General features: G+C 47.0%; 2 protein-coding genes across 3 annotated transcripts in view; both read right to left on the bottom strand.

The window, feature by feature from the left end:
* The window catches only part of FGF12 (fibroblast growth factor 12), a 227566-nt gene extending 227301 nt beyond the window's left edge, over nucleotides 1-265 (bottom strand). Inside the window, exon 1 of the mRNA XM_083847787.1 lies at nucleotides 168-265. The gene's annotated coding sequence lies outside the window, so the exon portion shown is untranslated. The remainder of the gene's footprint in view (nucleotides 1-167) is intronic.
* A 7523-nt stretch (nucleotides 266-7788) lies between these two features.
* MB21D2 (Mab-21 domain containing 2) overlaps nucleotides 7789-26691 on the bottom strand; it is a 56586-nt gene continuing 37683 nt past the window's right edge. Inside the window, exons 2-3 of one of the 2 annotated variants that reach the window (XM_083847782.1) lie at nucleotides 11852-11967; nucleotides 7789-11468 (exon numbers count right to left, since the gene is read on the bottom strand). In XM_083847782.1, the coding sequence (XP_083703908.1) occupies nucleotides 10204-11466 (1263 nt within the window). In that variant the 5' untranslated portion in view covers nucleotides 11467-11468; nucleotides 11852-11967 and the 3' untranslated portion in view covers nucleotides 7789-10203. The remainder of the gene's footprint in view (nucleotides 11469-11851; nucleotides 11968-26691) is intronic. The other variant, XM_083847781.1, reaches the window with a different exon arrangement.

Below are 26691 nucleotides of genomic sequence, written 5' to 3'. Positions count from 1 at the left end.
CCACATCCTTTGAGATGACAATTTCCACCACTTCACAGTTTGGGGTTCAGCCTTATCACGACCACAGGGCCTACCCAAATCTCCTCAGGAGACCAGGCCCAGAATGCAGGGCCTACTCCTTATTTTGTACACAGATTCACGCTAATCCCACTTAAAAGCCCACTTACTTCTCAGTCCATCGCTAGCTTTCCTCTACCTGCAGGACCCACTATTCCTTGGAGCAGAAACCCAGCAGGGTGACCTTCATATGGCATCCCTTCCTCCTTTATAACCCTGTGCCACCAAATGGCCGCTAACACAGATCCTCCTCACCTGGGCTGCTGCACCCAGGTGGCTGTGCCCCCGGTATGAACCTTCCACAGCTGCTGCTTGTATGTGACGAAGGGTTACTGGGCAGAAGGAAATAAGACAGCTAAGGGATTTTCTCCTGTTCCACTTCTTTGTGCTTTATGGATGGGAAGGAGCCAGTGCTGCTGTGAAGCTCAGCCACCGCTGTCGTTACTCCAGCTTGCAGATGGAGTAAGAAACGGATCCCAGACCCTCGGGGCCTGTCATAACATTGTTCTCCCTCTATGCTTTAGCTGTGTGTTCAGAGCTAATGAATTGGCTTTTAACACGAGCAAATTCCAGGTCCGGCCACTGGTAACCCTGAGTTCACACAGGTCCTGTTAATCTGCTACAAGCAGCAGGTGCTCAGCTACTGAGGCAGGCAGGGCCCAGGTTCAGGATGAGCAGGGGGTCAGCAAATTACAGTGTCAGGCTGTGCACGGGGTGCCCAGGAGCTATACAGAAGGATTTAATGCCCCTGTATGAGTCTAGTCCATGATTTGTATCAGGGGCACATGTGCCTGCTCTGGTCCGTGTCAGGGTAGGTGTCAGTAGGCACTAAGTAGCTGGGGGTGACAACCCCCTGGCTGTGTCACAGTGTGCCCACCTGCACTTGGGAGTGTGCACAACCCACACTTGTCCCAAAAAGAGAAGTGTTATTTTGCTAATTTGGCTGCTGCTACCATCTCCAGTTTCTGCAACTCTTTTTTTTTTTTTTCCTTAAGATATGCAAACCATGAGAAAACAACAGGAAATGCTGGCAATCATTTAGCAAATTGAGCAGTCAATCTTATTTCTTTGCTCACTTGAGCAGGCGTGCTCTCTGGTGAGTATTAGTGTTTGCATAAGGAACATTAGAGCTGCACTTAGCAGTTTCAGCCGCTGCAGTTCCCGCTATTGATTGCTACCATTCAAGCCCAGCTCTAATGCATGTCAGCAGACATAAGCTAGGAGGCAGCTATGTCCCCACTGGGAGCAATGATATATTATCGCTCTCTTCAAATGAACCTGGAGAAATTCTATATATATTTAACAGAAATTCCTGGCTCTACCTGACTGCTAGGGAATTTCAGTGGCTGCAGTAGTACAAATCAACATAACGTGTGAGGAGAATGAAAATCGGGTATTAAAAGTGAGTTATGCATATAGGAGATTATTCTACAAACAAATTCATGAATTCTACCCCACCCACTTCCCCCATCCCCCTCTTCTTTGAATTCAGGCTGGCAAACGTGGACATTTGCTGAAGTCCTGTGTGTAAAACAGAACAGCAGAAATCTTCCCCATCATCACCCTGGCCATCAAAATGTTTGATCTTGCCAGGCACGTGAAAGGACAAGGCCACAGGCAGACAACAGCAGGTTATTTCCAGTAAGAACCGGGCGCCTGCAGCGCTGCTGCGAGGCTTTGTTCCTATTTAGATTTGTAAGCAGAGTGGATATTTCCAAGCTGGAGAATGTTGTGCAGTCGAGAGATACCTGAGCTGGCGCTAAAAGAGCTCTTCCCAGAAACAGAAGCTGCATGGGGTCTAATTAGTGCTGCTGAAGGGAAAAGCAGATCAGCGTGCATGGAGAGTGGCAGCAGCAGAGCCGCCCTGGCTGCTGGTCCCGCATGGATCTGTGCTGTGTGGGCACACCGGCTCTTTCTTCAGCAGGGACCGCACTTGCTGGGAAGATGCACTCAGAGTTACTTGGGAGGCAGCTCGCTGGATGTGGTTAGCTGAGGTCTTCGTGATAAATAAATCCCACCCCCGGTCACAAATAAACTGCAGAAATTCATAACCCCCCGAGCTTTGTGCAAAGATATGTTTAGGTCTTTAAGCCATGTGCAGCTGTATAGCCGGAGTTTTTCATGCCTGAAATAAAAGCAGTTAACAGGATTGGGCCACTGGGACAGCCAGGCTCCAAGCGGACACGATCACCCAGGCGTCCCCTCTACTCTGCTCCCAGTGCCTCCAGAGCACAGCTGAGACCCTTCTGTGCATGCTGCTGTGTGAAGGCACGGCAGGGCAGGAATGGCAAACCAGGCAGGACCTCCTCTACAGACACCATAAAGACCCCCTGGCCCATCATATGGGAATTGCCTACCGTGCCTTGCCCTCGCACTGCTGCACTGCACTGTCTTCCTGGCTTTTTTAGGCATAAGCACTGAGGTGGGAAATATCTCCTGCAGACCTTCTCTAATCAGAACTTCCAAGACATTGATATAGCAAGAAACCGGAAGACTAAAAGCTTATGAAGTTCATTTTCCCTCTCAGCTTTGCCCTGTGGAGGGACTGTCCACAATGCACTGGCTTTTAAATGGTTTGAGTTTTTCCAAGGGAAAGGAGGCATTTTTGAGAGTGTATTTTTTTTAAACATCCACAGCTGTGTGGGCTTATATCAGACTGCAGGCAAGAGACCTGCACTGTGTCTTGAGGGGGGAAGTGACAAGACCTGAGCTGATTCTCAGCCTTCAAAGCACAGCCTGTTTTCCACGAAACCCAGCTGCTCCCATTTGTGCTGTGCAGCTCTCAGGCTGATTGCAGGGATGGGCAAAATAATCCTCATTACTCCGGTTTGCACTGTTCCAGCACTGCCCAGCCATGCACAGGTCTGGGCTTCCTACAGCCTTTTGTCTCCTGCAATAGGGTCCAAACTCACTCAGCTCCTCCAAGACAGAGCCATGGTGTCCCCACTGCAGTAAGAAGCAGAAGAGGAAAGCTCCAGGAACACAGGAAGGGTGTAAAGGTAACAGCCAGGAGCCTGGCTGGACTTCATGTGTGGAGGAGCCTGTGTCTGCTCCACAGAGCTCTGCTTGCTCTCTTCCCGTACTGATTTCTTTTATTTATTAACAAATACACTTCTCAGGGCTAGGAAACAGCCCACGTGAGAAGTCATGTTCCCCCGAGGGGAATCCAGCCTGGAAGAACACCCATGTCTGTAATGGCCCAGTACTGGGCATTATTCACCCATAAAGCAGCTCCCATCAGCATCCACTGTCCTACTCCCTTTCCCAGTGATTTCAGAGGAAGATGCACATTCCTTTCAACCACAGAGCACTGAAGAGGAAAAACAGGCTGCTGGCTTATTATGATCACACCTCTCTTTTCCAGAAAGCACCAAAACATTCTTCCCTCCTCGCAGTCCCACTGCTGGGTTTCCACCTGCCGGGTGGGCTGCAAAGGGAACAGCCCAGAGGACTGACTGGGTTGTCCTCGTAGCTTGCGTTTCTTTTGAGAGCGTGATTTCTGTGTGTGCTGGACCAGCATGCCTGGCAGCCCTGCGCAGCGCTGTGCATCAGAAGAGCAAGCCAGCACCTCTGAATTATTTACTCCAGCTCACATGGACTTGTACTTCTCTTCCTTTTCTGCACAGTCACCATGACGCTCGCCACTCCATGAATAAGCTGGAGAGCCAGATGACACAGATGATGAGGTTGCTGTAGACGATTATAACAAAAAATGACAATGCATTTATCCAGCTCCTCTGAGCAGCATTTTATTTCCTTTTAATTCATTATTGTGTAGCAGAACACCTCTGGAGAGTTTATTTAAAGATGTTTTGAAGGGGAGCATAGGGCAGGCTGGGTGAAATAGGGAGGGACCAGTTGGGCAGCGTTTGCTTTCCATCCCTCCTTGATGCTGGGTTTCACACTCTCTATATTCAGCGTGGATTTTGATGCTGAGTAGAGCTGTGCCTTGGGGAAAGAACAACTGAAGAACTAGCCTCGTACTACTGACCTGGTAACATACACCTTGGTGGACTTATGGGTCCTTTAGTCACAATTGGCTGATGGTGTTTCAGGACCCTGTGGTTCAGTTTCTACACTTCCCTTTAATTGATGGTCTTGTGCTTTCTCTGGAGGCCTTCTGTAACAACTTCACACCATTGCTCCTTCCATTTCTGTTAGTAGCAGAGACAACGTTTGTGGAGCTAGCTAAAATATTTAGCAATTTAACATCTAAATACACTCAGAGCTGTCCAGGGGTTAACGACATCACTTACAGATGCCAGTTTTGCCACCAGTGGTCAACAAAATAATGTAATGAATCTAACACTGTGCACATTGATCGAGAATAGACAAAACCATTGGCAAACAGAGGGAACCTCAGAGGAAAGCTAAAAGGAGGTTGCAGGTTTGGGCGTTTTTGCACATGTACTGCACAGTATGGGAGGCAGAGGGGAAACACGGCCCTCACAGAGACATTGTTCCTGGTCCTCGTTCCTCATTGCCCTGACTCTTGTGCATTAGCTCAGTGGCTGCTGTGTGACACTCACAAGCTCCTGGACACAAGCGTGCCCTCCTGGCAGCACTGGTCGTGGAGTCTTCTCATGGTCACTACACAGGTCACGCTGCTGATGGCAACAGTTAGATTTTGCAGTGGGCTCCCTCAAGGAAGGATCTTCTCGTCTGTGCTGTTTCAGCATCTCTTGCAGTATCTCTTGACGTGGGAGGTGCAGGATGCTTCCCCCCAGCCTGCCATCATCTGCGGATTCAGACTCAGTGCACCCTGCAAGCACAACAGCCGCGTCTGCTCTGAGAGTGCTGACTTACCCTGCAAAGGAGGCACAAGGTCAGGAAGGGGAGCTGGCTGGCTTGCACAACAGCACCTTGGCCTTTCTTCTCTAATCAGCTGAAGCCATTAGCAGTGGCTATTAACATACTGTGCGCACAAGCCTTGGCACACAGGAGGCAGGAGAAGGACACAAGGTCATTCGCACCTCAGGAAAAAAAAAAAAAGTCCATTCCTTTCTTCTCACAGTTCTGTTGTGAATTGGTTGGACAGATCGTAAAATCCTGTCCTGTCCTGCCAATGTCATGATGGGATGAAAAGTAGAAAGGAGCTTTGGAGATAAACAGATGCGTTAATTAAAGTGTCTAACAACCTAAGCTAAATCTAAGATTTGTACTCACTGGGGTAGACAAAATCAGCTCACCTCTCTCCTCACCACCTCCCAAACAGAAAGCTGAAACAAAGGGGTCAGAGGAGATGAGAATCAGGGACAGAAATATCTGCTTGGGTGCAACTTTCACCTTGCACTACAGCTTGCTTAACACTTGAGAATCATGCATATCTTCAAATGGCTTCTCTCTTCCTAGCAAGACCTCATCCATGCCTTGATTATTGATGATTCCTAACGCACAAAATCTGAGGAGGAGAGACAAATCAACTTGAAAAGCCTGATGCCAAGTCAATTAAAGAGCCTGATGCCCCCTGCATGCACCCACATCTCTCTGCTTGGCAAACCAGGCTGTCTGGTGAGTGAACGAGTGTGTGTTCCTCTACCACAGAAGGTCAGTAAGATAAAAATAACCCCCAAAAGCCCACATTCAGCTTGGAAGCACAGTGCTGAGCCAGGGACAATGATAATGGGAAGACACAATAGTTCCTCACATCAGCCCTAAAATTATAGATTACAAATGGGCAATGGGAGGAGAAGGGATGGCGGACTATTTTGTCACTATTCTAAAAGCATTCAGAGGAAATAAATCGGGATCCATTTGACAGACAGTTCTCAAAATGTGCTAAATATAAAGCTGAATTTCCCTAAATATAAAACATGACAGCAAGAGACCAGCAACTTTCTACTATATATACATATAGATATTTTGCACCCTTACCCCCTCCACACTCTGCCCCTTGTTTAGCCTTTGCCCCATGATGGTTATTTTCCTTTCTGGAGAGCTTAATCAGGAGCTATTAAAGACAGTAACTCTCTAAGCTGTATAATGTTAAAAGTCCATTAGCTCACCCCAAGCAAGCTGGCAGGAGGGAGATGATGTACTTGCTGAAGTTGAACAAGCTATTTGCATGCTGAATATTTCTAATCACCGAGCAGTGCCAGGAGAATCTGAACATCACTGCACTCACTTGCCCAGTGACCTTTCAAACGCACTCGCTTTAATACAAAACCAAGTGGCAAAATGTATCCTGTGCTGAACCTGCAAAAAGGGACTTTTTTTTTATTTAATCAATTCTAGGTTACAGCTATGCACATGCTACCAAAAATTGAAGAAATAATCATTAGCAAAGCCTATCTTCCCTTTCCCTCTGCCACATTCACTTGCACTATGCACAGTTGCTTGCATTATGCATAGGTTAATAAAAGATGACAGATGTCTGCTTACTTTTCACCTGATCACAATCAAGTTGATCCTGCAAAGAATACACACTCAGTTTCAAGCACATTTTCAAGTCCCAGTGGACTTGAATGGGATTTGAAGTCTGTCCCACGGCCCTCCAGTCCCAACTTTTGGGCTTCAGTCACTGACCTGTCTTTTTGTAGCAGACACAAGTCTGCCTCGCAATGTGCTATCATCCTCCATAAGGACACCAAATGCAGAAGGGTGCAGAGCTCAGGTGCCCCTGCCAAGACCAGAACTGCCGTGGCTGCCAGAGCAAGGTTGCTCCCCACTGGAACAAAGCAGTCAGGGAAAGCCCAAGAATTTAAATCAAAATTAGAGCTATTTCTCACAGTGACAGGAGGAAAATAGGAAAGGCAGACCTTCAAAGAATAGCTCTTTCTTTGCCTAGTGGATGGTTAAATTACCAGTATATTGCTGAACCTCCTGCAATGAGTGACTGATGCCCAGCTGTAGCTTTCTAGTTACGGCACTGACATTTCTGCAGGCTGGAGTAGTGGAAAACATGAAGAAACTGATTTATCACAGCCAGCCAGAAGTGACCGAGGCTTCACATAGCATGCTCGAAGGAACAGAGATTGCAGCCTTTCACAAAGCTCTTGGGCTCTCTGTTGTCTCCCTGTGCTCTGAGTACTCCCTGCCAAGCTGGTGTTTCTGCCAGCAGCTCAGGTATATAGCCTTGCACAGACAGTCTCCCAGAAATGACAACTGGAACCAGTTAAATGAGCTGTTTCTCCCATCGTGCTACTGGCCAGAAGCCCTAGGGAAACTGCAAAGGCAAAAGCTTGTCCCAGGAGTAGGACCACAGCCAGGATGCCCAGTGGGATGGAGTGCTCTAAAATGCTTGTGCGAAGCACTTTCTAGAACACCCCAATAGGAAAAGCACTGCAGTCCCCTCAAAACTTGCAGGAGGTAGTGAAGAATAATAGGTCTTTGCTATCTAAACTGCCTGAGTGCTCTAAATCCCACACAGAGACCTATGCATTTTGCAGGTCTGCCCTGATGTATACTAGGAGGCAAGAAGGGAGTAGGAGAGGGAGAAAACTGAGCCTCTGACAGACAGAGCACACAATGCCTCTCTGGGCTGACAACATTCTTCATTAAGTAGCGCTGTAAGTTTGTGGAAAGGAGCAAATACTAGGCTGCAAATCAAAAGCACCTGGAGATTAGGATTCTGCCTCCTTGGAAGACAGACAACCCAGGCAGATGATACAATGCTTCCCCAGACCTACCTGGGAAACTGCTTTCCAGTCTGGTAAAAGGCCAAGTCTACATTCCCCCCACAGAAAAAAACACACACACCTTTTCCTCATAGCGCATGAAGACAAAGATGGATACTTTTCAACATGTTTTTTAATTAAAACTGAAAAGAAAGGAGCACACACCAGAGCTTGACGTGGGCTAGCCAAACCGCTGGTCATCGGGACGCTGAAGTGGCATGAGGAAGGCTGAGAGCTGTGCTCCTGCGCAACGCAGGAGCAGCGCCACAGACGCTGGGGCGCCTGGGAAAGCACCCTGCCTGCCGGAGGGCTTTCTGCTGAGCAGATCTCTCACGTGGCGATGGGGAATTGCATCCTGGAGCCCAGCCTCTTTTCCCAACAGACAGAAGTCCTGGAGATAGGGGAAAAGACGGTTTCAATGAATCTGCATTTTCGAAGCGCTTCTGGAGAGGATTCCCAGATGGTTCTTTTGCCCCCGCTGGCAGGCTACACGGGCTTACAGAGACTCATCTTTGGCAGTAGCCGCGCTGGTAGGACCCAGTTCTGCTTCCACTGAAGTCAATTCACGTCCTTCCCCGGCCATAACTGCAGCTGCACCGGGGCTCACCATCACCAGCCGATTGTGCTTTAAGGTTAAATCCTCATCCAACATCCATCTAGCCAACAGCTCCTGAGAGCTTCTTCATGCTCGTGTGTACCAGTAGATTCAGGTAAATGTGAACATCTTGGCTGCAGCAATGAGATAAACTTTTCAAGCATGCCCAAGAGATGGAGGAGCCAAAAATTAATTTTAAGTTGTGACCTGGGCACTAGATAAGGTATTGAAACCTCCCTGCTATCTAATAAAGCAATGCAGTTTCCAAAGCTGCTGGTGTGTTGCTCCACCAGCCTGGTTTCTTTACTGGTCAGGCTGGGCTAAAGAAGTGACACATTTTTCACACACAATTTTTATCTGTTAGAATTTACTAGATACGCTCCTCATTTGTCTGCCACATATTTAAAAAATACTTCAACCTGCTCTAATAATCACATTTTAAAACATGCATCAAGTTTGGATCAGAACAGCTTCTCTGGGAAAATCAGTAAGCCCAAATTGCTGATTTAAGGCCTAAATATCAGTCACTGGCCAGCCAGCCACAAAAAGCCACTCTATCCTTGAAGCTGGAATCCTTGGAATTATTTTTATGCTTGGAATTATTATCCTTGGTATGGTTATTATCCTTGGAATTTTTTTTTTGGCTCAGACTAACCCTTGTTAGTGTTGCACTACAAGTTTATGTGCAAACAACTTCTGCAGACACGAGACCAAGGTAAGATCTCGTATGTCCCAGGGTAAGTCAGAAAAGTCCACAAGAGTCACGGGACTAGTAACTGCCGTAAGAGATCAGGCCTAATGCATGCATCAGAGAAGCAAGGTAGCTCCTTTGCTCGAGGTCTGGCTGATTCACTTTGCACACACCACTGCTTTAGCATTAAGTCCTTATCTAATGGCAAATCTGTTTCAACAACATGCAATACATATCAATGCAATATGCACTGCAACACACAATACGCATCCAAAGAAATATGCCAATGCAAAAATCTGACTTCTCAAACATAGCAGGGCTAACAAGGAAGTCTTTTACAAAAGACAATCAAGAAATCACCTGAAACCATGAGACCCAAAGGGCCTCAAGCAACCGGTACCTAATAACAGATGCTAATTCATGAAAGAAACATAAACAGTGGGGCTGAGGTAATGGCAGAGATTTCATTAGTGCAATTAACATTTATAATGGTATGTTCTTTAATAGAATTTAAATAAGGCTTTGAATAATTACACACACTAAAACTAACATTCCATAACCTTATTCCGCATGGAAAAGCAGCAGAAACAACCCTCTGGACTGTACAGGGTCCAATTATGAACAATTACATTCAAAAAGTAGATCAAAACAGAAACAACTCTTCCCCCCAAAAGCATCAACATCTCTAAAGTCAACCTCCTCCCCTAGCGTGAGAAATGTGAAAACAGATGAACTGGGCTTCAGCCCAGTAGATTTGGCCTCATCAAATTACCAGGAGTGCTTTCCAACCCAGAGTCTCTCTCATTTCTTTAGGGTCATGGAAGCTCAAGGAAAAAAACATGTGAATTTCCTAAGCAGCAGAAGGTGAGTGCTCCCTTCTGGGGGCCCAACAGTGTCTATTAATTATGGAAGCTTGAAAAAAAATCTATATAACACTGGTATATGTGTTTATGGTGCCTGTCCTCCTTTAGAAACTACTCACAGACAACGGGGATGGGTGCGTGAAAAAAAAAAAAATCAAAGCAGCATATGAAATACTAATATACTGTTTCAAAATCTGCACCGTCCTGCAGAACCAGGAATTATAATTTATTCAGATTGTTCTCAACAGATCCAATCTACGCTGGATATGTAAAAAACAAGAGACTAAGTCATCAAGGAAAACCAACTGAAAAAAACTGCACACTGTTTTGTTTTTAAAAAATGAAACAAAAGAAAAAATCCCAAGAAACATTGATGAAAGCTCAGAAAAATTTGTCGTCGATTCTGAAGTGGGGCCTTGTGACATCATCTGGGTTAATGAAGACAGAGATGGACTTCCCTGGGTTCTCAGTCACTAGCTGCTGCAACTTTTTGGCTAGTCGGTCATCGGGCTGGTTGGGGTCCCCTCCGTCTGACTGCGGGGAGGGGATGCTGGTGGTGCTGCCTCGCCGCTGGAGCTCTAGCGTGAGCCGGTTGGCTGCTTTGACGTGCTCGATGGCAGTTCGAAGGTGTTCGGCAGGGTCTGAGCGGACTGAGGACAGCTTCCGCGCGTGCAGCATGACGGTTTCTTCAGAGAGGTGCTCCAGCATGTTGCACTGGGGGATGAAGTAGTTAGGGCACATCTTGTTGACCAAGCAGTGCTGGAGGTCATCAATGAGACCCAGGAGGAAGTGGGCGGCGTAATCCTCCTGGGCCAAGTAATTGGCCGGTAGCCTGTCACACGCCCACAGCATCATGCTCCGCAAGTGATACGGACTGATGGCTTTGGGGCGGGACAGCAACTTGATGATGATAGCTTTGCAGGCCTGATAGGCTTGCATGAGGCTGCTGGAGATGCACTTCTTCAGCTGCACTTCACTTCTGGCAAATGACAGCCTCCATTCATTGTCCTTCTTCCCCTTGTAGGAACATGCAGGCACTAAGTAAAATCCACTTATGACTTCCTCCTCTGTGATCTTCCCATCCCAGAAGTGGTTCTCCATCAGCCAGCTCTGGGCCACAGCTGGCCAGCCTTTGAAGGACACCACAGGAACAATGTCGTACAGCATGCGGCTGCTGCCCACTCCCAAAATGATGGATATGATAGTCCCATTCTTTTCTACCTTCTCCACCTTTGGCATCCCTCGCTGTGGCTTTTTCTGGATCTCAGAGAGGACAATGCTAATGGAGTCATAGAACCAGTCTGCGACTTTCGTTGGGGAGAAGAAGTAATTGGTAGCTCCGTTGATATGGTCCACGATCGTGCAGCAGTCCTTCCATTTGCTGATGGTTCCCTCGTCAAAGAGCCGCAGGCTCAGCCAGGAGTGGCACAACGCTGAGTGGCGCATGTCCAGCGTGACTGGTTGGTTGCGGTCATGCAGCTTCAGCGCGGGCACAAGCAGGGTGAAGTCCATGTCATAGTCTGTGCCTCGGGCATACACATTCAGCTCATCAAGGTCAATGTCCACTACACCTTCCCGCACACCGCCTGAGAGCAGCAGGTACTCATTGGCTACAGGCAGCTTCTGGTCAAGTTTCTGAACCATGCCTGCAAAAAGAGAGAAAGAGGAATCCTTCCATGAGAAGGCAAACAGATTTGGGATACAGGATTTAAATAGGGCTAAAACCCATCCCATGCTCAGCAGGAAAATAACCCCACCAAGGGTATCTATCACTGTTAATGCGACACAAACGTACATCAGGCCAACTTTTAGTCCACTGAACTCAAGGCAGGGCCATCCCTGCACCCCTGGGAATGGCTGAAGTCCATCCTAAACATCATATCAGGAGCAATGGAAAAAAGCAAAAGCCTCTGTAAAAACACAGCAACACCGTTTTGAGGAATAAATTCAGAAGGAAAAACATCTTGTGGCAATATTTGGTGTTTCTGTCCAATCCTCCATGTGAAATTTCTTGTAAAATATACTTTACCTGTTTTATTGCTTCCAAGAGCACCGGACCCAGTTCTTTTTCTGCCATGAACTGGGATGATTTTCCTGCCAGGCAGGTAAGGGCATAACCCTTTTCATTTCATGCAGCTCCAGAGGCTGCAAGAGAAGGAAATAGCTCTGGAGAAGTGCTAAGAAACTTTTCCTGCTAAGACCTGAGCTAATTCCATTTTGCGATCTTGCCACATGCTGCCACATGCTGCCCCATTCATCCTTAAAGGATAATAACCAAGAAAAGCTTCTGTCAACCTCAAAGACATTTTCTAAGGCTAAGATACACAGCAAACGACATTACCCTATGGAGCACAAAGCCTTGCGCAGGCCAAGTAAGTGGCAGTCACTTCTTCCTTGCACCCAGATGACTGGGATTTCTAAAGGGTACCTAAATCAATATGACTTCTGGAGACAGTACTGACACAGCTTCCAAACCCTAACATTGAACCAGTGCAAGCAGTGCACTGCTTTAGACCCTAGTCGATCCTCAGTGCTGTATACCCCAGTCGCAAGTTGTGTTTGAGACCCAGAGGGTGGAGGCTGGGTCAATCACATCACAAGGACGGGGAGCAGTTGCTTTTTTCCACGCATACAAGTCAGCACCAACCCTTATTGTGGGGCAGCACAGCTATTCAGGATTTGTGGTGTCCCAATGGCCCATCATGCCTCTACACTGATCCAGAATTTTTCACTCAGGACTGTGATCTGTGGCACCCACCACACAGATCTGCAGATGTTCCTGAGCGAGACAAACAAGACATGACCATCCTATAGTATAAACTGTTCAAACCTACAAAATTCAATAAAGGATGCATTTTTTCTAAAGATTTTTTTTTTTTTTAATTTGAGGGATGAAAAACATCCTGTGAAGTTCTGTAGTGTCCCCTTTGCATCAAAACTTCTATCCTATGTTACAGTCAGAACCTCTGACTGAAAAAGATCATATAATTTTCTGAAAGGTAGAGATTCTGCACTGGGGAATCTACGCTAGGATGAGTTGCTCTCTGTGACCAGAAGAGATCCTCTGTTCTTATTCAGAAGCAATAAGGCTGATGAACTGACCTCATTCAATCAACAGCAAGTGAGACTGAAGTCTTGCCTTTTTAAACACACCAAGATCATCTGCTGGGAAAACAATAATGAAGCTCCAGGACACGTATGATCTACCTCCAAAGCCAGATAAGAGCAGGAGCCACTCCTGCAACATTAACTCTAACGCCAGCTTACAGTGCCCCCGACTTCATTGGCACAAAGCAGAGCTTGCACTGGACAAAGCCTGGGCAGCTGGCTCTACTGCCAGAGGGGCTGCAAAATGCCAGGTAGCAGAGAAGAGGCTTCTACTCCTGGTGAGTGGAAAACATTTTAGTAAGAACTATCCCATAGAGTTAGAGCCACAGCTGTCCGAGCACTGTCACAGACACTCCCACAGAAGAGACACTTCTCTTCCCTATAGGAGAGAAAGAAAAGGAGAACACCAATTTCAAACATCCTTGCAATAGGAAATGCTTTCTGCCCACAGAACGCTCTTCACACTTCCTCTAGAGAGAGGATGTTTGTTGTGCTCTTCATTAAGTCCAGTTTGCAAGGCTGAAGACTCCTGAAAGGGAAAGGTGCAGTACACTGCCAGTAAGTCACTTGCTCTTCTCCCTCCAGAACTCTAGATCTACCGACAAAGGAGGAACATAAAAAAATAATCAGGCAATGGCTACAGGAAACGATCCAATACATCATCAAAACCTCTCTACCTGGATGGCTGCAGAGTTTAAATCCAAACCCTTGAGCCATGCCTGTCACAAATTTTCCCCTTCAGGGCTTTGACCAGGAACATCTACAGCTCTGCCACAAAGCTAGAGAAGGAATTTCTGCTAACAGGTCACAGCAGCATCGCTGATCCAATTAAAGCTGTGGAACAAGGGGTTGAGATGAGGTCCCTTTGAGGAAAATATATTTAGAATAAGCATAGAGTGTTCTATAAATAGCTGGGACAGCCAAAATCAGGATTCAGTAAGGCTTTTGGGGTTTGTGGTATGTTCAGACTGACCCCCTTACTCACAAATCTATTTGATATGTGAAAGGATTTCAAGGAATCCCGTTAGCCAGCACTGCATGGCATACACTACCCTGGCACAAAGCTTTCGTCCCAAGTTCCAGCAACCCAAAAGCAAGCTGCGAGAACCACGTGTATGCACAGCAGAAGCAGGTACTCCAGCTCAGCAAGCACGCAAGTGCAAGTATGTAGAAAAGTAATCAAGATTGGTACTTGACCCAAGTACTTAAGATAAGAGCACCAGAGAGCCATTGGGATTCTCATCTTCCTATCTTCGTACCATGAGCAGCCAGGAGGGGTTACAGATAACCTTGGGGAAGTTGTAGAAGCCCCATGGAGTTGTCTGTAAGGACTGAACCCAGAACTTGTAGGGTCAAACACAGGATTTTTATCTTAGCAGAAGCACCAGCTCTCATGGCATCAGAGGAGGTTCATAGCTATTTAAGAAGACTCTTGCTGCTACTAGGGAAAACAATTTGCAACCATACCTTGCATAATGTTCTTTTGAAAAGGTTGTTTGGCAAAGCTGGCATCTCACTAAGAGATCTGTGTTCAGTTACCACTTCTGTCTGAAGTGCCTTAAAGAAGCTGTTTTCTTAGTTGTGTAACCAGTTTAAGACATTCCCAAGATACAAAACTCAGCATCATAACAAGTAACTGAGTAACTAGGCTTACAAGCATGAGGAAAGCAGAGAATACGACAAAATAAGAAGGAGAAACTGTAGGCCAGGCTTGCTGGTTAGTTTTCTAAGCAGTGAATTCAGAGTGGTGCAGGTGAGCAAATGAGGTCTAGAGAGGTTTTCATTTCTTTGCTGTTCCTTCAGTGGCAGGAAAATAGGATTTATTTTTACTCCAAGCACTGAAATACAAGGAGAAGGAAAAAAAAAGGACAGAGAAAAGATATTTTAATTTTACATAACAACTAGATTTGGGATACATCCTTGAATGAACTGGGACTCCGATGCACATGACACAGAGACTGTTCTGTCCATTAAAAGAAAAAAAAAGAAGAAGAAAAAAAAAGCAATGCAAAGATGTTCTCCAGCCACTACAGAATTTCAGATGAACTGATTTCACAGTCTTCACAGTGTGTGCTGGGATCTGCTGCTATTTCACGACCAGTTTTGTGTAAATAAGGAGGAACTTACAGACCTGTCTTAGAAGAAACTGACCACAAGAAAAAATTACACAAAAACTTATTTCTAACATATGCATTTCCTTATTTTGGGTTCCTTCTTGATGCCTTCCTTCCTGAGGCCTTATATACGCAGCTGTTACCATTAAAAGAAAATGTGAGCAGAAAATACCAGTATGTTAGCCTGACCTAGTCTCATCAAACTCAGTGCGGAGATGTCCAGGGCAGTCACTGAATTAAGGGATGCTTCTGCTGCATGTGAAATTGAGAGGTCAAAAAAGCACTGGGGTGCTCAGAAAGGCTCCACAAAGGAGGAGCTTTCAGAACCTCGCATGCAGCAGAAACATATCACAGGAGTGCTTCTGGGAGCCGAGCCTGACCCAGGCACTAACTCTGCACTGCTCCCTGCTGCACCTTACACCCCAGTGCCTGCAGTTGCAGACACCTTGCTCACATTCCACATCAGCCTGCTGGGGAGGAGACAGCCCAAAGAGTGCACGGCCTCCACTTTCCTCCTGCACAGCCTGTGGTGCTCCCTGCAAGCTATGGGGACCCAGAGTTACTGTAACATCCCTGTCCTTGCAGGCTTTCGATGCCAGGAAAGGAGGTGTTTGCAAGCTTGCTCAGGAAGCTAATGTGGACCCTTACATACCACCTTCAAATTCTTCAGACCACAGGTGTGTTCTATACATCAACAGCACAGGAAGCAACAAGAGGCTACTAAACCAGAAAGATACCAAGAAGGACCCCAGGTTAACAGCAAGGGGCTGCAGCCCACAGGCAGCTGCACAAGGGAGTTGAGCAAGTAAAAGTGATGTTAGCCAGCTGCTGCTCCTCATTGCCAAGCTTTCTCTGCTCACCTCTGGACTTCCCCATCTAATCTGATCTGAGAATTTCTGCACAGCGCCAGCTGTTACAAATAACTGCAGCACAGAACAAACATGCCCAGTTCCTGCCTTTTGGCCCCGCACTGGAGTTGAGAAGAAGCCAGTGGGTCCCCTGTCCAACCACACTCGGGCACAGAGCGCTGTGGGTTCAGCCCAGGGACAGGGTGCAGCCCGTGAGGGATCGGAGGAACTTTGATACTCAGATGCTTTACATACTTAGCACGCGTACATCGACAGAGGGCTGGGAAGGGAGGACTGGACAAAACTGGCAGTATCCTTCACCCAGCTCCTTTCTTTCACACACACCAGGAAAAAGCCTACAGAATTAAAACTGTGGTTTTCTCTTGTGAAATCCAACACCCAAGCTGGTATTCTCACCGATATCTTCTTGCCCCAGCTCCATTTTACTTTGCAGGTAACTTGATTTCCACAAAGCAAGGGAGTCGGATGCTCATTTCCTCAATCAATAGCAATGATGTGGTGTTCTGGCACTCATCATTGGTTGACCTTGCCTTTAAAGCCTGCCCTCTCCAAACCATTAGCCTGCGCTCTAACAGAAGTCTCCTGTTACTTGCAGCCAGCATTGCACAGACCTGCCTACTGTCTTAAGCAACATTTTTTAGCGATCGCATTGAAAGAGAAAGAAAGAGAGTATCAGACTGCTGCAACTGCAGCCCCAACACCTGGGAAGAAACATAGCTACCTCCCCCTCAAAAGAAATCAGCCTAAATCCCCCCTGACATCAACAGGGCTCTATGTTTACATTCTCCTGTAGAGCCACCCAGGGTAGACCCATCCAAGGTGCCAGGGACAAGCGAACTCCCACACCAGGAAGCTCTCCAGAGGGGTTCCAGGAAGGAACCACGTCTCTGAGGAGACAGAAATGCTGGCAGCAGTTTTGATTCAACAGATCTCATTTGCCCTCAGTTGTTCAGCACTTGCAGCAAGAGTCCCATGCACGGAAGCCTGGTCTGTAGAACTGCATGCCCCAGCTCCAGGCGTGTTTTCTGAGATATGCAGAAATATCTAACAGGGAAACTAGCTATGCTTTATTGGGAAGAATAGCTGAGCCCACCCGTTGGCAGGAGCTGACTTACCAGCTGTCAAAAGCAGGGGTAGGGTTCATTCCTTCCACTAGGGTGGCCAAACAACACTATGCTGGGTGCCTGCCACCCTCATCCCCTGGCAGCCTAGGAAGCAGCCATGTACAACCGATCATCCTTGTATAATGAACTCTTCTACAGGAAGGGCTAGGAATCACCCACATACACCACTTTGCCTCCCTTCTTTACCCTGGTTAATCTGTCCAAAGGACCCAGCGGAATCAGGGCTCTCGAGTCCATCCCAGCTGTATCTAGTTCAATGCTTAACCTTGGGTCTGTTTTTTCTTCTGTATAAAACCACTGCCCCCCTTAGCACCAAAAGCTAAGGAATTTTGACCTCCAGGATGCTCAAAAAGTTCTTGGAATTGCTCAGACAGCATTGAACGCACAACCAGATGTTACCAGCAGAGAACCAATTTGTACACCCATGATAAATCTCAGGATCTCTCACTTCGGCCAGCAAATTCTTAACCTTGACTGCCGAAAGGAATCCTATGAAACCCCAATCTAGTCAGAACCAAAAAGCTTTTGTCATTTTCAGTAAAGACACTAGATAGGCACTCTGCAGTTTCTGGACAATTCTGCTTCAAACAGCAGATCCTGTAGAAAAGGAACATTGTTCAAAGGCAAGCTCCCTGCAGAGGTCTCCCAGTTATGCCCAAGCGACGCGTGCTGAATGTGAGGGGCTTCTTTAAGACAGGGATGAGAGGCTAACTCTGGCGCAGCTGGCTTGCACCGATTCTTCTGTTTCTCCTGCTAATTGCAAATCTATTTATGAGCAGCACGAGTTGCTGTTACGCAGAACTGAAGGAGTCAGCTCTTTCGCAGTGTCTTGAGTTACGAAGCACTTTGTGAGATGGCTCTTGGCGGAAGCAGGCAGGGGGTGGGAGGGGAGCGGGGAGACTGCACCGTGTGATACCATTTAGTCAAACATGGGAGGCGAGCGAGGGAAGCTGCTCTTTGCAGGCTGATACACCAGTGTCCTACTGATTTTGCTCCTTTTAGAAATCTTGTGATACAGTGACAGAACACACTGCAGGGGCCCAGCACCCCCTTGTAAAAGAAACCAGCTTCTTTTTCCAAAGTCTCATTTAAAAACAATCTTAAAAATAGTGTCCCACTTTTTGTGGTTTTTTTTTTTTTTTGGTTCCCATGTGCACTAGTGGAAGTCACCCAGCTAGCTGAAATTCTGTATGCCAATGCAAAGGGGTATTTCATAGTGCATTGGGGAGGGGGGAGGGAAGGAGAGAGAAAAATGAAAAGAAAGAAAAAAAAGAGAAAATTTTAAAAAAGAGAAAAGAGAAAAGAAAAAAAGAGGAAAAGAAAAAAAAGAAGAAAAGGAAGAAAAACAGAAAAGAAAAAAATATGTTGGGTTTCCTGCCTGCCGATTGGCTTATCCAATGGACTTACAACAGAGTTACATTAGCCAAACTGCAATCAGAGGGTCTGAAAGCCTAGCAAAGAATATGAAGTGCAGGTGAAATAATTGTTTGAATATGTGTGATGGTGACTGAGAGCAGATGACAAGCAGAAGAAAGATGGGAAAGAAAGTATCTGGGTTTTCCCAAACTAGAGGAAGTATTTACAGCTTTGTCTTTAACAGCCCTGACAGACTTATCTGGGAATGTCTCGCTGCTTTGTAAATCATTCATGCTTTCGGTAGAGTCAGTGCCTTGCAGCACTGCTTCACAAGGTCTGTGGTGCCAGAAAGCATTTCCTTTTGCTGGTGTGGCAGGAAATGGAGAAACTCACCTAACCGCAGCACCTTCCACAGGTCGCTCATGAGTTTACAAGGCACAGCCAGTCAACTTTTCTCCATACTGGGAAAGCTAGCTTATTTAGGCTTTGTACGCCTGACTTAACGTGTTAAGGTGTTAATGTGTTAGGGTTAAAAGGTGTTAATGTCACACCTGGGTGACCCCTGGGATTGCTGGGCCCTACAAGAAATGAGGTGGCCAACCCTGCATTTTGCACAAAAAGTGACTTCTCTGTGGATGTCTTCACAGGAAAATACCTCAACAGCCCTAGCTGCTAAAGTAGCTCCACTCCACTGCCAGGTTGTTCAATGCAATGGAGTTCTCCCCAGAATTTCATCTCACCTTCAGGATATTCCACCTGGAGAAGCCAACACTGATCTCACCACTTTACAAAGGGCATCGATGACACTGGAAAATAACTGCAAGCAGGACAGGGGAAGGCTTTGGAGACTGCACTGGAGAAAAAAACCCTGATCCTCCTTCAAGCTCCCATCCAGACCTGGCTACTCAGCGCCAGGTGCCTCTCACAGACGATGCGGCAGCGCTCCAGCAGTGAGCAAAAGGAGAGCAAAGCCCTTCCCTTCTCTTCCCAACCCAGGAACTCCTCGTGCTGCAAGTCAGTCGGACAGGCACGTGTACATGATGGGCAGAACGTGACTCCAAGGTTGCAAAAGCACTTTGGGCCCCTCTGGGATGGTTTTCTGTTCTTAGTTCCTGCCTAGTCTCCATTTGCCTGTCCCGACAGGGCTCAGATGCTACAACACTTCATGCTGCGGTGCCGGCCGTGGGCTATGCCCAGAGGAATGCCAGCACACCCTCACGTCCTGTAAATAACGCAAGAGCCTCCATCATAAATGCACTGCGAGCTGTTCCTGGCAGGCTTCCTGCTTGCAGTTATCTAGCACACTGGGAATTTTCTCCCCAGCTGCCTAACCACCAGCCAGTTTTCTGTTCCCGGGGACCAGGTGTTTTCTACAAAGACAAGTCACAGTCCGAGCAAATCACAGCACTATTCCTTACGAACTGGGCCTGAACATACACTGCCCATCCTCAGTGCCTGCCTGTTCTGTAGTAACAGCTCTGCCTTGTTGCAGAGCAACACGTTTGTCCTTGACTGGAAAAATTGTCACTAAATTATACAGGAAAACTTCCTTGTGGGGTGTATATGGCTACAGGAAGCCATAAGAAAGCTGACGGATAACCACAGTTGTAATTCAATTTACTGTTCTGGATTGTGTCCTGAAATCCATCACACATGGCTCCTGGGGTCAATGACATGATCAGAATGGCATCCCATTCAGTCACTATCAACCTCTTCATCTGCCTATGACTAAAATCTGTTTAGCTTTTTTTTTTTTTTTTTTTAATTATACCATGGGATAGGTTAGAAAAGGGGGAACAAAGGATGATTCCAAGAAACCAACCAACTCTCAAAAGAGCTCTGGACACAGGAAAGCTCCGTTCTCTAAATGCCAAAGGAAAGCACGTGTCTTCAGAAGCCCTTCTGAGGCATCTGGTGGAGAAGACATGATGCAAATCCTCTCCCCATCCCCTAGAATTCATTGGACTCTATGCATACGTCCCTGGCCTGGCCCCTCTGACAGATCCCATATCCAAAAACTGGGACAAGCCAAGACAAACAGGCCAAACACATCTGAGCCACCCAATGCCAGAACTACAAACCAGTCTGCTTTGTCCCTGCAGATCAGCACAGATTAGACTAGCAAGACAAGGCAGGGAATGCAAATACTCGGTCAGAAAGCGCTGAATTCAAAAAGGCTTAAACACTACCGTGCTGCCTAACACCATGAAGCTGACAGCAAGCTTCCCTGCAGTACTAACCAATTTCCCACTCACCACAGAGAACATTGCCAAAGCCATGTGGAACCTGATCGACTAAAATATCTATACAGAATGTATTTGTTAAGGCCCCATGTACAGCATCAGCTGCACGAAAGAAAATTGCTGCTTGGCTTTGACATTCACGCATACACATTGCCAGAGGAAGAAGTTATAGGCCAGATCTTCTGCTAGCAGAAAACATAGCAGCTCCCCTGAAGTGTGTGGGAACACTTGGCAGAAATTGCAGGGGCATTCCTCCTCCCTTTCCATGGGAGACAGACAGAGGAAAACCTTAGCTTTCCAAACCTGCTTGCACATGTCCCATTGCTCCTACCCTCCTGCCCCAGCCTCATCTTGCAGTGGTTGCATTTGACAGCCCACGAAAGCAAGCAGAAGGAAGGGAATGGATGATCTTTTTTCTAACAGTGACTGTCAGTCCCTAAATTCTCAGACTTTAGAGTCGCTTATGTGCGGCTGAGCACTGTTATCTGCTAAAGAGCATAGCAGGAAGCACTGTGTGGATTCCAGCTCCATCGAGTGCCAAGCCCTCAGCCCTAGCAGCTGTCAAGGATCTCTTATCCCCGCAGCACAGGCAGAGGCCAGGAAGCAGAGAGCTGGGACAATTTCAGCAAGAGAGCAAAACAATCTCTGCTACGACACAGCAGAACCTGGGCCACCTTGAATGAATGCACGCACAAAATTGTCACCGTCTGGCACAGGACTCCAAAGGTGCAGAGCACTGCGATTTAAGAAAGCAGCAGTGAGAAGTCACGTAGCCAGGTGGCCCTGCAGGATCCTCTGCCTTCCTTCCTCTGCCAGGTGTGAAGTGTTTGGTGGGGAGGAGGAGCAGGGGGAGCTCTGGCAAGGGCTGGCAGTGCTCACAGCTACCTGACGCCCCGCAAACATCTGCGGTGAGACAAGGGATGTGGTTTTGGAGCAGTGCTCTGCTACCAGGAACAGGATTTGGAATGCTAGTGCCAGTCCAGGCATGAGGCACTCACGGTCCTTTGCACAGCACTCTCACTCAGTTTTGCCTCCTCTGCTCACTTGGGAGAAATTCCAGGAGACCAGCCCCACTTCTGTCACAAAGCCTCTTCATGCTCACCTGGTGTGAAACAGAGCCTCACAGAGGCATTTAGTTAGAGCAGGCCTGGTGATCTCCCAGCTCACCAGGACGACAGTTAAATTGTGAGGTGACTGGACAGAAGGGAAAAGCAAAATTGTTGCTGATCACATAGACAATTCACAAAATATGTTCCACAAAGACATTCTCTCTGAAGTCCTTTCTCATCTGAAAAAATAGTGGAGTGTGGGCATAAGCAAGATTTGGGTTCAGAGAACTGTCAGAAAGTTATGCAGAACACCTCATGGAGTAGGAGGTGCTCGAGGCCAGGCTGGATGGGATTTGGGCAAGCTGGGCTGGTGGGAGGTGTCCCTGCCCATGGAAGGGGGTTGGAATTAGATGATCCTTACAGGACTTCCAACCCACACCGTTCTATGATTCTATGAAATTCCCTAATATTTCTGTAGCAATAATGAAAAATGCTGAAAAGCTTTGTTGACAAGTGCTGATAAAGAGAAGTTAGGCTTAGAAGAAGCAGGCACATGGAGGATGCAGAACTTTCACATGAAATCAGTAATCAGAAAACTCACTTATATTTTATAGATGTTGTTGTGAAAACACTTTACAAAATTTCCCCATGGACGCTCAGCTCCTGCAGGGCCTTGCCATTCTTTGTATGAAAACACTTCCCAGTCAGCACAACAGGAGTGGATGTTGTCAGAACACAGCCCTGCTACAAAGGAAGCAACAACTGATAGTGTCCTCACTAGTTTCCCACTGACAGCTGGCCCCTCTCCCCATGATTAATGGACAAACAAAGAAGATTATAGACCTAAATTTGCTAACAGTTAATATATTAATTGCACACGGTTGAAGCAGGAACATGTGGGTGTGGGATGGCCCTATAACAAGGATGTTCGTTCCTGAAGTCAGACAAAGCTGATGTACAGCTCATGCCCCGAAGACATCTGAGCATAATCCTACTTATTTGTTCCTGGCTGCATTTGGGGAAAAGCCTGGCAGAGGCAGAAAGAGAGAAATACTGATTTTTAGCTGAAGCCAATCAGCAACAAAACACAAGCCATACACTGAGCTGCACTGGCCTTCTGGATGGGAAAGACGCTGCTGTGACAGGCAGCTCCACTCACTAATCACCGGTCCTGCTCTGCGTGTGCAGCCCCAACATGTCACCCCGACGGGCAGATGGAGAGCTTTGCCACAGCACTGGGGCTACAAAGAGCACTAGAGCACAAACAGGCCCACGTGCAGGAAAGAAAAGGAGGCTAAAGTCTTGCCTGGTAAGGAATAATGGGGGATTTGCTTCCTTGCTGTTCTCATCCTGGGATTTTGTATACATCTCCAGATACCTGCTGTCCTCTGGACACCTCCAGACGTCAATTATGTAATTTCTTCTACTCAAACACACGCTGCTCTGCTCTCCCTGCCTCACAAAACAACCCACCAGGAGGAGCACTGTCATTAGGCAAAAAAAAAAAAAAAACATCTCAGATTTGCTTCTTCACCAGGGACGGAAGGTCTCATACTGAATAGAGCTTGGGGCATCTCCAAGCTACGCTCAGACATCAGCCAACCTTCACCCACAGGCATAGCCTACAGGAGCACAAAAGCATGCCAGTTCCCGAAGAGGCAATGTTTGCTTGCGCTCAGATATGGCATCGGTATTCCCTGCCTACAGACAGAAGCATCTTCTAGAAGGACCCTGTAAAGTAGAATTAGCTGCTAAACCACAACTTCCTGCCCAAAATTATATTCTGAGTAAGCAAAAACTATCCCACAGAGCCTTGGGTTTGAGAAAGAAACACTATTCTACCCCTTGGCAAAAAGATGGCTTATGAAATCACGATGCTAATAAACATCTCTTTGCTTTACTGAGACATCCTGCTTTGCTGCTGGCTCTTGAGAGAATAACATCGAGGTTCAAATCCCCATTCAGACTAGTTATCCAGCCACCTTAACAATAAGACAGGAAACATTCCCCCTTAGTATTGACACATTCATTCTTGTTCTATGTATGAAATCCCCACAGGAGTTGTAAAAAAAAAAAAATAATAATAATCCAGGAAAATCGGGACATGCAATCACCTCTTCCGTCAATAGATGGCACAAACGCATCAGTGTGCCCGGGCTGCAGAGCTCAGCACGCCTCTGGGATTTGAGCAGAGAGAAAAAGAATCGGGGAAAAACAAAAGGCGATAGTTTTCACACTGCAGCATGGGCAAGGGAAGAAGCCACATGCAGGCACACAAACATCTTTCCCTGCCACCTGCTAGGGTTTAAAATGAAGAGAAAGCCAGCTCTGACACAATTATCACTACAAGGGAGAAGATGAGACCTATAGTACCAGGCTGTCTCCTACCAAACCACATTTGGTATACAATTTTCATCCACTGTATGTTAGAAGTCTTCAGGTAGCACACAGAGCATGGGGTGAGAGCAGGATGCAAGTCTAAGCATGGATAAGCCAGAAGACAGACAGCAAACCTGTCCACAAATCCTATTTAATGCCAGATTTCCAGCCTATGAGGACTGAAGGGAAAGGCCAGCGTTCTTCCCAAGCCATCTGTACAGGGAGCCTTTTGTGCCATTTCTCTGAGTATTTGTGCCGCTTTAGCAGCAGCATAACAGAGCCGGCAATGTGCACTGTGGCTTCAAAGCAGAACAATGGCTGGTTATAGAAGCACTGTTAACAATTTATTGCTAATGCATTTTAATAAGTTACGGAAAAAGCACTGCTCCAAATGAATCACAGGTAAATGTAGTTCAACATTTAGATTTTCTATTTCTCCACTCAAAAACAAGCAAACTCACAGTGAGCACCCATGCAGAGGCACAGCTCGTACGTTCGATGCCAGCAGGTACTTCATTTTAAGGAAGAGATCCCTTGGATGATTCTGACTAAACACTGAAAGATGAGACCAGCACTTAACTAGTCAGTTTCCCTTATTTATTCTCATCCTCAGAGCAGAGCGAATACAACAAAAGTAATCTAGGAGTACTCTAAATTAAATGCAGACGGGGTCATCTACGAACGCGCATACATCCACGCTATGTATTTGAGGAGCAGCACTGGGATTTTGGAGCTGTTTCAAGGCAATAAATTGAGAGCCTTCCCAGAGATGGTGGAGAGGAAGGGGAAGCATTAAGAAAAAAACCAACAACACTGTCCTTGTAAAGCAGCATTTGTATGTTTAAGACCAGTCTATAAAATTTCTGAACTAAATAAACTCGGGTCTCCTACAAACCCTTCTGAAGCTGCATTTACACAGCTATTGGTACACCCACATGTCAGGTTTAAGCAGCAGAAACCTTCGTGGGTGACACCAACATGTTTCTCCACATACCCCAGGATGCTCCCCACTCTAGAACCACCGCTCAGAGGCTCTCATGGGAGATGCTGCTGGCATCTCTCTCCTGCTGGCTCAAGGCAAACATTACCACAGGTGATCTATACAACAAGCCCATTTCAAGGTCCAGAACCCATGGTACTGGAACGTAACACCTGCACAGCTTGCCATGGGTTCACTGATGCTCTAGGGCAGGAGGGGGAGATCACTCGCTGCTAGGAGGCTGTGTAGAAGGAGCAGTTCACAGCCGACAGGAGGAAATATTCTCGTTTGGGAGGTCAGGGTGGCAGGGACATTAAAGGTCCCTGAGGGCAGTCACACAACTGCCGAGTACCAGAGGAACCAGAAGATGCAAATGAAATGGCAAGAGCGAACTGAGCCCTCACATAGCCCCAGAACCTGCAGATTCCCTGAGGAACAATTGTTGAACTCTGGGTTTAAAGCAAAATCGTGGCAGCTCGGAAGAGTATTTCAGCTCACAAGCCTGAGACCAGAGTTTGTGTAAGAGAAGAAATAAATGTGGAAACAAGTGAAGCAAAGATTGCTTAAGGCAAGGAGGAAATACAGGAATCAGGCTTCAGGGGAGCCCGCACTGCGGAAGAGCAATCACTTGATTGCGTGAAGGACAAATGCCGGGTGATGGCTGGCTCTTGCCCACTTGAGATGCTCGGCATGTAAACAGCTCTGGTTTAGCAAGCCCCCAGACCACAGCTGCATTCCCCATGTCAGCAGCTTAAGAGACAGCAGCCGCTCTCATCCCCCCCCAGCTCAGCTGAGCTGACCTGAATCCATGGCCATCACGCAAGCCCTGTGTTCCCTGCAAGCAGAGGCGCTCATCCTGCTTTTCCCAACGTGCAGCCAGCTAGATCAGAGGCAGCTCTGCCAACTACTGTGTTCAAAGCCTGTAACAGGAGCTCAAGTATGAACCTGGCCCATAGAAACACACAAGAAACTCGGGGTTTGTTGCTACCTTTGCCTCCAGGCTACAAGCTGCCAAACTGCATTTCCAGACTTCCTTCCTCAGAAAAATAAAACTGGGATTCTCACAGCATCATCTACTGACTCCAGAAGTTGAAGCTTTAATGAGAGCATAAAATTTAATATCACTCTTGATTAAAAACAGAAACAAAAACTGCAATTATGAGCTGGCAACACTGCATGGCACCCAACTGGTATTTTGCCCCCTGCACTGGAGAAAGACAGGAGCACGCCACAACTGCACCAGAATTGCACCAGCTCAGGTACAAATCACCTTGGCCCTTGAATACTCTGGGCAGAGTTGGTGTGTGATGGTGGAGAGCCTGCCCCTCTGCTGCTGCGACAGCAGCACGGCATGCCAGCAGTCTCCAGGATAACAGGGAAGGCATTTTTACCACCTCTCTGTTGCTGCAACTGCCTGCCTCCCCAATGCTGATCCCACTCAGCGCCCTGCAGTCCTTGTGCACACACTGCGAGGTCACACACACACACACACAAGCCATCCAAGGCAAGGGCTGGGACAGAAAGCTGCACGCTGTGTGTTGCACGCATTTTCTTCCCGTTTTATTGTCTTTTAAAAGCTGTTAAGACGAAGGGGGGAAGAAAAAGAATCGATAGATGGAGGAGTTGCAATCTCTTATGAGTATCTGGA

The sequence above is a fragment of the Anser anser genome (genome assembly GCF_964211835.1).
Source record: "Anser anser genome assembly, chromosome: 9".
Classification (NCBI taxonomy): domain Eukaryota; kingdom Metazoa; phylum Chordata; class Aves; order Anseriformes; family Anatidae; genus Anser; species Anser anser.
This window is presented reverse-complemented; position numbering and strand designations above follow the sequence as displayed.